Source organism: Bos mutus, chromosome 17, assembly GCF_027580195.1.
Source record: "Bos mutus isolate GX-2022 chromosome 17, NWIPB_WYAK_1.1, whole genome shotgun sequence".
In the NCBI taxonomy this organism is placed as follows: Eukaryota; Metazoa; Chordata; class Mammalia; order Artiodactyla; family Bovidae; genus Bos; species Bos mutus.
In genome coordinates, this window is record NC_091633.1 from 12,315,656 (window position 1) to 12,328,221 (window position 12,566).

The 12,566-nt window shown below is 45.2% G+C and overlaps 1 protein-coding gene across 2 annotated transcripts in view; it reads right to left on the bottom strand.

The window, feature by feature from the left end:
* TBX5 (T-box transcription factor 5) overlaps positions 1–12,566 on the bottom strand; it is a 53,037-nt gene that overhangs the window by 28,787 nt on the left and 11,684 nt on the right. For both annotated transcript variants that reach the window (XM_005895581.2, XM_005895580.2), the window contains exons 6-7: positions 10,759–10,911; positions 2,201–2,292 (exon numbers count right to left, since the gene is read on the bottom strand). In XM_005895581.2, coding sequence (XP_005895643.1) covers positions 2,201–2,292; positions 10,759–10,911 — 245 coding nt within the window. The remainder of the gene's footprint in view (positions 1–2,200; positions 2,293–10,758; positions 10,912–12,566) is intronic.

Sequence of the window (12,566 nt, forward strand, 5' to 3'; positions counted from 1 at the left end):
GGCCAGGCCCGATGGGAAGGGCGTGGCCAGGCCAGATGGGAAGGGCGTGGTCAAACACACCAAGGCGTCTGGACCTGACACAGAGGGCAATAGGAGTGTTTGAGGCTGTGAAGAAATGTGTCTTATTTGTGCTGTACAAAGATGTCTTTGGGCTTCCCTGGGTAGCTCAGCTGGTAAAGAATCCCCTGCAATGCAGGAGACCCCGGTTCCATTCCTGGGTCAGGAAGATCCCTTGGAGAAGGAAATGGCAACCCACTCCAGTGTTCTTGACTGGAAAATTCCATGGACAGAGGAGCCTGGTGGGCTAGAGTCCATGGGGTCACAAAGAGTTGGACACGACTGAGCAACCAAGCACAGGGACAAGATGTCTTTGGCAGCTGCCTGGAACATGTCTGGGAGGGGAACAGAGCTGGTGTCAGGCCTAAAGAGGTTAGAGGCTGTGGCAGGTGAGGCTGCTGGTGGAAAGGCAGCCTAGATGGAGAAAGGAGGTGAACTGTGAGACATGATAAGAAGGTAGCACCTCTGAGACCAGATGACCGGGTAAAATTGAGGGGGCTACTTGCAATACCTTAAACCCATAATCCCACCTGCCCTGGACCTGATGGAAAGGGGGGAAGAAGTAGGGGATGGAAAAAGCCCTTCAGTCCCCAGCTGCACAGCCTGGACCCCTACCTGCAGGATGACCAAGATGAGACTGTCCATCAGTGGCTAAGCTGCCATGATGACAAGATGACCATCAGGACAGGATGGGGTTTAGACACCATATAAACAACACGTGGGTCCCTGAGCCAACAGCTGAAAATAGTTTGACCTCTTTCACCTTCAAGCGATGTTTGTTATCAACTTTTCCACCGACCACAGGCTAAATTCAACTCCAACTTCCAAGTGAAGACACGTAAAGCTAAAAATGTTTCTAAATAATAATTTAAGGACTTCGTTATTTTCACCACATAAAGCATCTTACAAGTCCACCATCATGAAGGAAATCAGTTATTAATACAGGAATTCATATGAGTCTGGTGTACCTGTTCGACCTGAAGATAATGACATACTTATTTTTTAAAAGCATGCAAAATTAGATCTGCTAAGCCCACTATCTGAAAAAGATTTCTACAGCATGTTATTTCCAAACCCAACGTTTAAACCACAAAGCTCTGGGACCTTTCTCTCCCTCTTCTTCTTGGGTCTCTTGTCCTCCTTTGAATGAGTACATGTGTCCATCTGCCCAACTCTCCCTTTTCGGGTTTTCCAGAAAGGATAAGGCTAAGCTTCCTAAATGACCTCATTTTATTTTGAAATGCTAAACCCACCAAAATGGAAAGAAAAAAACAACATTTCTTGGTCAAAAGGAACAAAATGCATCTTGAATTCTCTTGCCATATGGTAAGTTATTTTGGAACTCTACCAAGAGAATATTCGACAAAATTGGCAATGCTTGTACAATCGTTTCAAATCAGACCGAATTCCCACTATGTCCATTTGCCAGAGCCCCTCCTATTCATCATATCAGCGACCAAGACCACAGGATATGTAAAAAGACCAAACAATTTTTATCACCAGCTTCTAATCCACCATCCCCGCCCCACGCCTGGGAGGCCGCGTGGTGTCAAGTCTGTATATCACCCCACGGAAATCAAGCCATTAACTCCCCTTTCATTTACCAAGAGCTGTTGCCAAAAGAAAATCATTCATCGGCGGTGACTTATGGGAAGAAAGAGAGAGAGGACTTCACTAGAGAGGAAGACAGCAGAGAAAGAGGAGAAAATTGTAGCTTTTGCTCCGTGGGCAGATGCAAATGGTCAAGTCCCCTCATACACAGTCTTCCCCAAATCTACACGCTCCAGAGCGTCTGATAGAGGAGACCACATGGAGGGTTTGGTTTACGCCATAAAAATCCCGCCTACAACACAGAAGCTGCAGGAGACACAGGTTCAACCCCTGGGTCAGGAAGATCCCTTGGAGGAGGGCACAGCAACCCACGCCAGTATTCTTGCCTGGAGAGTCCCATGGACAGAGAAGCCTGGTGGGCGACAGTGAAAGGCTTATCAGAAAGTGGGATTCCAGAGGCTCATTCTCGTTTCTCTCGATTGCAACAAGGCCCCATTTCTCTGTGCCTGGTCTTCCGGGGCTGCTGGCTCACCTGGGCTATTGAAGGGCAAGGGATGCAGAGAGCGGGGAGCCAAGGATCACACTTTCTTACCTTTGCATTCTCGACATTCTGTGTAGCTCCATGTCATCGCTGCCCCGGAATCCTTTGGCGAAGGGATTATTCTCAATCTTTAACTGGGTGATCTGTACGAAGCAGAGAGAGAGAGTTCCGTGTTCACTTGGTTGCTATAAAACCGCCTGGTGACCCAGCTAATGATAAGTGTCATGGAAACACAGTCTCTGGCAACCCAAAGAAGCAAATTAAGCCCGTCATGTCAACAGGACCCATCACTGCATTCAAAATGAGGCTCTGAAAAATGTCCTAGATCAGACTGTCTATAAAAGGGGGGACAAAAACCTGGTTTCAGTTTGCCCACTAATTGGAGTCATACTCTGCATCATTCCAGCCGGATTGGCATTTTTGTCTCAATCATAGCATTTTGTGTTTCAAACACAATGCAGACCTCAACACTTGGTCCTCCACCCCCTTGGAAAATTGTACCATGTTGACACGATGTCAGTTTCCTGCAGCGTGGCAATCTCCATTGGGAAGGACTTGATTATTGCTCTCAAAATCCTATTATACCTCATTTCACATTCATTTCATAGTTTTCACAGAGTTTGCTAGTTCCAGTGAAAAGGAGGGTGTCTAATTAAATAAAGACCAACATATAGAATTATAATATATACAAGAGCTACCTAACAGCTCCAAACCTCTTTAATTATATAAGGAAGAAAGAATCCTCTTCTGGGAAATTTTTGTTGCCATGTCTAAAACTCAGTGATAGAACGGGGTCTTTTGGTTCAAGGTCCATCACACATATTCTTGAAATCATCAACATATTCTGTTAGCATGAATGTATAGTAGCAGATCTAGGTAAAAGAGTACATCCCTATGAAGTTTGCCAGAAGTATGTCCCAAAAACTGTGTGTGAATTGAATTTTTATATATCAGATCACTTTACAGACACCAAGGCAGTGTTCATCAGAGGTCATTCAAAAATCACTTCATCATTATTATACCTATATAGTCTTGGTCTACTAATCTGCTTAATATTTTTATTAAACCAAACCACTTTTTTTACTTCTTAGTATTTTGTTTGTTGTTGTTTAGTCACTAAGTCGTGTCCGACTCTTTTGCAACCCCAAGGACTGTAGCCCACCAGGCTCCTCTGCCCATGGGATTTTCTCAGACAAGAATACTAGAGTGGGTTGTCATTTCTTTCTCCAGGGATCAAACCCACATCTCTTGCATTGACAGATGGATTCTTTACCACTGAGCCACCAGGGAAGCCCAGTATTCTGTTTATTTTCAATTTAACTACTGAATTATAATTACTGATTAAAATTTAAGGTAGTCATAATTATGTTCTGTTTTTACTATTTTTTATTTATTCTTTCATAGTTTTGGTCTTACTTGGATTGATTATTTATATTTGTATTATTTCATTGTTCTTCCTCTACTGGCTTCTTAATGATCCTCTTCTTTTAAAACTTTTTATTTTGTATTTGAATATCGCCAATTAACAGTGTTGTGGTCATTTCAGGTGACCAGAGAAGGCACTCAGCCATAAAATATACATGTGTCCATTCTCCCCCAGGCTCCCCTTCCATCCAGGCTGCCATGTAACATTGAGCAGAGCTCCCTGTGCTATACAGTAGGTCCCTGTTGGTTATCCATTTAAATAGACCACTGTGGACGTGTCCAAAATCAAACACTTTTTATGTAAATCTATTTTATAAATATACTATATCACTTTTCTATATGTCAAAGTGGAAACACTTGCAAGTCAATACAAAGATAACAAGTGTATCAAATTCTCTCTACTGGTACCCCTAGAAAGTTCCACACTGAAGGCCAGCCTTCCCTTTGTTGCAAAGGAAAATCCGACACTTTTACGGAAGTATTTAACATAAACCAGTACCGAGGTAAGTCTCCCTTTCTGTAGTAGATGAATAGAAAGATAGTTAGAACAAGAACAGATTTTTTTCCTATGGTTCCATCATCTACAGATCCGCACAGAGCCATCTTTTCTACCCCCCAGTAGCATCTTTACAGACTTCGAGAAACCAAGAAGTTGCTTTGAGAAACTAGGCATAATTAATGAATGTACAGATTTGTCCATTTGGGGGCAAGAACATTCTGTTTTCTGCTAGACATGGTCTTACAGCATTTCCTTCTAACCCCAGGACTCTGTCATGAATATAAAATTACTATATATGAGTCTGTGTGCTCACAATAAAAATATATATAAACTTAACATTTTTTAAATGTTATGTGATTCCAACTATGACATTTTGGAAAAGGCAAAACTAGGGAAACAGCAAAAAGAGTAGCAGTTGCCAGGGGTTAGGAGGAAGGGGAAAATGAACAAGAGACGCATAGAGGATTTTTAGGGCAATGAAATGATTTCTGTGGGATACATCACGGTGAAGACGTGTCATTACACATTTGTCTAAACCCACAGAATCTAGAGAATTCCCTGGTGGCCCAGGGGTTAGGACTTGGAGCTTCCACTGCAGGGGACACAGGTGTGATCCCTGGTCAGGGAAGTAAGGTCCCATGAGTTGCATGGCACAACCGAAAAAAAAAAAAACCCACAATCTATAACACCAAGAGTGAGCTCGAAGGCAAACTACAGACCCTGGGTGATGATGCGTCCATGCAGGTTCATCAGTGGTATCATGTGTCCCACTCTGAGGTTGGGGGTGGGGGGTGCTGTTAGTAGGGGAGGTTGTACATGGTTGGGGGAAGCGGACAGAGGTTATACAAGGCTCTGCTTCCCACTCAGCTTTACTATGAACCTGAAACTGTTCCAAAAAAATAAAATCAACTTTAAAACTTTTAAACTACGCGTGGGGATGTCTATGTATACACGTTCCCTTCTCCTTCCTTTTTTTTTTAACATGGTAACCCATTCCTACAACTTTCTGACTTCAAATCAACTCTTCAGAGTATATAGAAACATCTGTAAAACCTCTCTGGAAAACAGAAGAGACTGGCACAACACTGTAAATCAACTTTATCTCAATAAAAAAATTTTTTTTTTAAATACAAAGTCTTTTTGGATAACAATCTTGAACATGTGCACTCCTCAACTCAGCCCCATCACCTAGCGGGGCTTTCTTTCTCACACCAGTTTTATGACAGCAAAATGCAACCATAAAAACATAAAGCATTTTTAATGGTGAGGGGTAGGAGGGAGAGATTCTCAAAATGTTGAGTAAAAATTAGATCATTTTTAAAAAGGGTGGAGGGAACCCTTATCCCGATTTTTATGCCCCTCACCCACCCATCGGAGACAGAAGCCAGCTCCTGAAAATACTGAGAACAATAAGACAATCGGGGTGGGGCAACTGGGCTGAATTAATGCCTATTCCATGACATCGCTATTCCACACAAAAAAATTACTCAGAGCAAAAAAAAGAAAAGGGTGGGTTTTGGTATTTTATCAGCAAAATCTTTTACTCAAAAAAAACTTCTGCTCGAAGTAAGCTTAGGTGCAGGTGAAAATGCCTATCTTATTTCATACTAGTCCTCTCATTTACCATAACCCTGTCTATGAAATCCCTTGCACCTCAAACAGAATTCAAACAGAAAAAGAATTCTTGTTCTTATACCATACCTCCCAAAAATATGCTGTCAGAGATGCGCACAATTGGTGAGACATACACGGAGATGTGTGGATCTTACCTATCTACCTTGCTCTGTAGATTTGAGGATAGATGGCTATGGTTGCAAGAATTACCCCTGAGAAATCTTAACATGTAAGCTTAGGGGCCGGTGAAAATGTCTATCTTATTTCATACTAGTCCCCTCATTTACCATAACTCTGTCTATGAAATTCCCTTCCTAACGTGGAGCTAGTCACTCACAGGCACAAATACACCTGGATGTCTGAGTTCTACCCAAAGGCTCCACTGAAACTGATTTCCATGCGTCATACAAACGTACTCCCTCCAAAATCAGCATAAAACCGGATATCCGGGGGAGGGGCCTGATGGGGAGAAAAACAAATATAAATGCCAGGTCCAACCACTGAGACAGAGGTTGTAAAAATTAATGAGAATAATTGTTGTGAATTCTCGCTTTTGGGGAAAAAAAAATAAAAAAAAAACCCTCGCGAGGGCCAAAAATCTTAATTATGTCTCTCTATTAGGGGTTCATTTCCTGGTCCTGACCAGAGAGCTCATACCTCATAAATACAGGCTCCATACACAATGATTTAAACAGGAGGAAAATGCCTTTTAATGGCAAAGTAAGTTAATATTGAAGGGAGAGACACGCTTGCATACAAAGCCATTGTTGCCTAAGCGGGGAAATGAAATGCCCATGTGACCTTTTTTTTAACACCTAAATATTTCTAGGGATTGCCCTGGGAGCTGCTGACAACTGCGGCACAAACCTTACAAAAACCTGTTTCACAGAGTGAGCGTCGCTGGGGAAGATTCGAGTGTTTAAATATCTTTTTCAAGCTGTCAACCATCTGGGGAAATAACCCCCAAATCCAGCTTGGGATCACAGCTGGGCTCAGGAAATATGCTGTGTCATTAGGAACCCCATGGTATACAGGTGTGTGATGGCAGTGTAACAAATGAAGCCTGCCACATACCTGCCTCCACCTGGTACCTGCATGCAAAGAGCAGTCTGGAGGCACTAAGCCCTTTGGGACAAAACTTGGTGGCTCGCATTTTTCCAACTGACTCAATGGACATGCATTTGAGCAAACTCCAGGGGCTAGTGAAGGACAGAGGAGCCTGGCATGCTGCAGTCCATGGGGTTGCAAAGAGTCGGACAGGACTTTGCCATTGAACAACCACATTATTCCAAACTGTCCTGGCAATTCAATCACATAGACTGCTTTTCTTTCCAAAGCATAATGCCAGGCAAACTGTCCTTGGACTGACAGAACAATCAGGAAATGAACCAATTAGACCACAAAGTAGTTGTAGTTGTGTTTCAACCACAGTAATAAGAGCTTATTTAAAAATCTCAGCTTTTCAGATTCTAAAATAGGATAGGCAAAGAGATTTCCAGAACCTGTGTTTTGGATGGAGTTGCCCTGTTACTGTTAACTGATCAGTTATGAAGTCGATCATGACTCATCACTAACAACCTGTGCTGACTCTTTACCCGGGCTCTGCATGATTACACGTTTCATGGATTAGCTTATTTTAATCCCCACCATGATAATAACCAAAAAAAAAAAAAAAAAAATCTCTTCTTATTCCCATTTTACAGATGGGGAAAACTGAGTTAAATAATTTGCCCAAGTCAGATAGATTTGAACCCAAGCATCTACCGCCAGATTGTGACACTAACACACGAGGATGAGGAACAGCCCAGGTGGCTTTTACCCACAAAGCCAAGAGTCTCAACACCCTATCCAGGTGGGACAATAAAGTGACAAAACAGAGCCCACAAATCACAGTCAACCCAACTGCCCCACTTATTTAAGTCACACATCATATATCCACGTGGGGCATGTCTGCAGGGGCCTGAATGCAACTGGAAAAATACACTGCTTTAGACTTCCTCCTGACAAAGAAAATAGGTGTTATTGGTACTTGATAACTCAAAAGTGGGGAAAACCTCATGCAGGAGAGAGTGCTTGAAAGTCATCTCCTTGAGCGCTTGAAATCCTTCTTATGGATGCCAGGCTGGCTCAAAAAAACAAAAACAAACAAACAAAAAACCCTGTATGTACAGCTCAGCCTGGCTTCTTGGCTCAACCAATGAAGAAAATCAGTAATTCCTGTGTGATCCTCAAATACACCTATATTCATCACTCAGCTGATCACGGTCCTTATTTCATGACATTAAGTCAAAGTGTGATGCTGTACACCTGAAACTCATACAGTACATGTGTCAATTATATCCCAATAAAACTGGAAGAAAAAACCAGCGGAAAAAAAAAAAAAAAACCAACACACATATATTCAAATGCATCTTTGGGAACTCACGTTTTGGGACCCATGAGCATTTAGATACACAATCTCCTAGATTGTGTTCAAAACTTACATGTACACACCCCATTGGACAGGCACTCCACACACATAGATGAGCAAATATGTGCATTGAAGAAGACCTTTAAATAAATAAAATCTAAAGGGTGTTGAGTGTGTTCACAAGTAACTACAGTGACAGTTTCATGGACATACACATATGCCAAATAGCTAATTGAATACTTCAAATAGTGTGGTTTATCATATGACAGTTACGCATCAACAAAGCTATAAACAGAGAAAGATTGTGTGGTCCCCCAAATCTACCCATTCCTGAGGAATCCCTAAGATCTTTGCTATTAATATATAAAGCTTGGGGATTTCTCCCAAAGGACCTGAACACTCATGTGTTTCTTTACCAGGCCGCTTTCATATGTCTATCACTTCCTGTCCCCTCTCTCTGGATGAACCTGGGTTTTCCTGGCAGGAAAAAAAAAGATTCAACATATTTTTGGGCCCTGTGTCAAGACTAGGAAGCTCTAAGCACGCACACACACACACACATACACACATATATACACACACACATACACATATGGGGAACTGAGCCTTCTGGTTGCTATTTTTTTTCATTTTTTTCCCCTGTAGCCATCACCACAAAGTTAAACATAGGTTTACAGCAGCCATAGAGGAAACAGGTTTCTAGCAGCCAGACTCAAATTAGCCTGAAACAGCATAGCAACTTTCAGGGCACTTGACCCTACCGTTTTTTTTCTCTTATTGGTTAAAGTGGGTAGAAATTTTTTTAAAATAATAACATAAAAAGTTCTTCTTTTGCTTTAAAAAGTAATCACATTTAGCGGATAGGAGGGAGTGCGTTTTCTGCTGAAAGGAAGCTTGCCAAGGCCTGGGATCCCAAACAGGCCGTGTGGCCTGCAAGGGACCATCCATCACAGCTTGGCTTGGTCACTGACAATCTGAATTTGGAGATTACCCACAGCATTTCGTAACTGCCCTGGCTTCCTTGGGGGTGGGGATTAGCCAACACACAGCCTGCATGAAATGACCTTCAAGGGGTGACTGGAGGCTTTAGGGTGCTAAGCCCATCTCTCACTGTAACCTGGCCTCTCCAGCCTGGCTCCACAGCCTCTGCAGCCTCCCCCCACCCCACTTTTCTCTTGCAGATGGGGGAGGGGTGGGCGCTGTAGAGGGGGAGGGCACCCTAGCTCCCTGTCCACCTCCGTAAGTCATCCACATGACCCGCCCTCACTGATCTCATGTGGACCCCCTCACCACTTTCCCCTCCCACAGCCCCTAACCCCAAATCACTTCACAATATTCCTAAGAGTCTACCACCCTGGAGCGGGGCAGCGATGCCTCCCCAGCCCCTATATTTTGCCTTTCCCACTTCCAGATCTTTCCATATCGAGGTTTAGGAATCATTCAGTCCTGCCCTCCCCACGCCAATAATATCCAGGCCAATAAGATGAATCCATGGGCACTGGTGGCTCAGACGGTAAAGCGTCTGCCTGCAGTGCGGGAGACCCGAGTTTGATCCCTGGGTCGGGAAGATCCCCTGGAGAAGGAAATGGCAACCCACTCCAGTATTCTTGCCTGGAAAATCCCATGGACTGAGGAGCTTGGTTGGCTACTGTCCATGGGGTCGCAAAGAGTCGGACACGACCGAGTGACTTCACTATCACTATCTCTATGGGCACTTGGGTTTCTAAAGAACAGACATGAACCACGACAAGTCAAGATGAGCCCTTTCTCCCAAGCAAGATCTCTACCCCCTGACCTGCAGTTAGGGAGGCATCTTATTCTAGCATCACTGTCAAGCTTTGAAGGACCAAACTGGGGCCTGAATTTCAAACAGTGTGGGGTTCTGCCGGTGACACAAGCCATCTGCAACATCCCACCTCTACACAACACTGCAGCCACCAGAAACAATGAGCTGGCCTTGTGCACATCTCCCCACACCAGGCTGTGTCCTGGCAGGATCTTATTTAAGTCCCCAGAACGTCAATCCAGGCAGCTGGTGACACAAGTTTCTCAGTTTTTGCTTTTCTTTTAGCAATGCTAGTCTTGCTTGAGTATGTACTTTGGGGTCAGTCATTACCGAAACAAGTAAGAAAGCATCTGGGAAGGTCCAAGCTCAAGGTTTCCAGCAACTCAGCCACCTCCCCCGATGGGAGCTGAAATGCATCCAAAAGGCAAGAGTAGAGGAGGAAAGGACACCGACACCCCCCCCCCACAGAAAAGGTGGCCCCAGGCAGGGTGGCACCAGGTTCCCCACCCAAGGGCACCGAGCCCGTCAGTGAGGGGACCTTTCTTTTCACTGATCTTTCCACCACTGCAGGCGGATGACTTCTTGTTGCATTTGAGGATAAGTGTTGATACCAGGTGGTCAGCTATGGTTTGACAATTTCCATTTAGTGTGTGGGAGTATGGTTTTCATGCCAAGCCTGTGAATACAGTACAAACAGCTGCGATCCTTAGGCTGCAGCTCTGTTCCTGCCTCAGCCCCCTGGACAGAAGTTGGTGCCCACTGTAGGGTGGAATAAAGGTGTCCAGAAGGCTTAAGGTTTTAGCAGAAGCCCCCTGCGGATTCATGCAAACAAGCAGGTGACCCCAGGCCTGCTGGTTCCTGGGTCCTGGGCTTACCTTGTGGTTCTGGTAGGAAGTCACCGCAATAAACGCCGTCTCAGGAAAGACATGAGTACAGAACGCGGTGTTTTTTGAGCCAAATCCATTATTTTCATCTGCTTTCACGATGTGTAATCTTGGCTGGTATTTGTGCATGGAATTTAGAATAATCTAAAAATAATAAAGAAAATGAGATGGTAAGAAAAATCAAACCCCCTTTGTTTCCATAAAACCCCACTCTCCACCCCAAAGTTACATTCCTTATATAGACTCTCAAAAAAAGGTCTGATTTTTTTTCACTCCTGTTTTTGAAAAGAAGCCAGTGATTTCATTAAAAAGAAACATTTCAAAAATGACAATTTCCATCTGAAAAAGCCACAGTAATATTCCAGGAATCTACCGAAAGCACACGGGGTAGTAAATCAGAATTCTTAATAAAGTTTGCTTAATAAATTAACTCTCTACATAGGGCACTTCCCGCCCCCTCCATGCGAGTGAAGCAAGTTTGGGGAATTGGTGCCCCCAAGGAAGTCTGGGCAGTAATTTTTGAATGAAAGGAGTGCAGAAACAAATAAACATACATACAAATAACCACCCCTTCTCTGCCCCCCCTCCCCAAAAAAAAGTTCAAAGAGATGCAGAAGAAGAGACCAAGCATTTGCAGAACTGGAGGAAAAATCACCGGCTTGGTCCTTTGTTTGGATAATGTGCAAAGGGGAGTCAATGAAGACGAGAGGAAAGTGGTGGGGGAGGGTGTGAGATGGGGGGAGAAACAGCCCCGCCTAACACCAAACAGGGGCCTGGGTGGCCTCAAGAGTCCCTTCCTCCAATTTTACATTTCAGGATCCACCACTGGAATTATCTCCAGACTTGGCCCTAAACAGAACTGGGGCATCCTACTTGGTGGGCAATATTTTTCTCCTTCCTTTCTACCTTCTCCATGTTTGGGGAGGGGGTCTCAGGGACCAGTGGGGTCTCCCTGTTGCCGCTGTACTATGATTACAACCACCACAGTAAAGACCAAGAGGGGTCTGCAGGCACCACTCTCTCTCTCTGGAGCAGGACCAACCAGAGAAGACGAGCATCCTCACGAATAAAACCGAATGTGTTATCTGGTTGACGCCTTGCAGTTTGCAGCCGCCGGGAGGCTGGTAACGCTAATGTTTGTCAAAACGTTCTAGAGCTATACCCACCGAATGTGCTAACCGCCGCGTTTCCTGAGCTGAAAAATCTGGCCTGGTTTTTCCCCAGGATCGCGACACTGAGCGGCAGAGGGAGTCTCAGTGTCTTTGATTATTTGCATGGATGACCCTGGGGCAGGGTGCTTGGGCCAACCCTTGAGATCGGCCTGGAGGAGCGGGAGGGGAGCGCGGCCCGACCCAGCCGGGGGAGGGGCGCAAAAAGCTCTGGACCCCGCGGCTTCCCGACCCCCGGGCCGCGAGGCTCTAATCTCCGGCCGCCGCGGCCCGGCTGCCTCCCCGGCCGATAGCGACGCCGGGCCGGGCGGCGTGGCGACAGAGAGACGCAGCGGGGCCCCGCGGGCCGCCGCAGCCCCCGGCCGGCGCGGCCATCGTCCCGGCTTAGCCAAATTGCTTTGACGGCCGGGGACAGTGTGGAGACATCAGCGCGAGGGCGATCTAATGGCCCTTAATTTCATTAGGGCGGCTTTGGATTCCGAGTCCGGAGTTTAGGGTGGGAATGCGTGGCCGCTGGGGAGTCCCGAGCCGCTCCTCCTCGGGCGCAGAAAGACCTGCAACTCACATGGGCGCCGGGCGCGGGGCTGTGCGCGCGCCTTCCCTAGGGGTCTACCCCAGCGCGACCCCAAA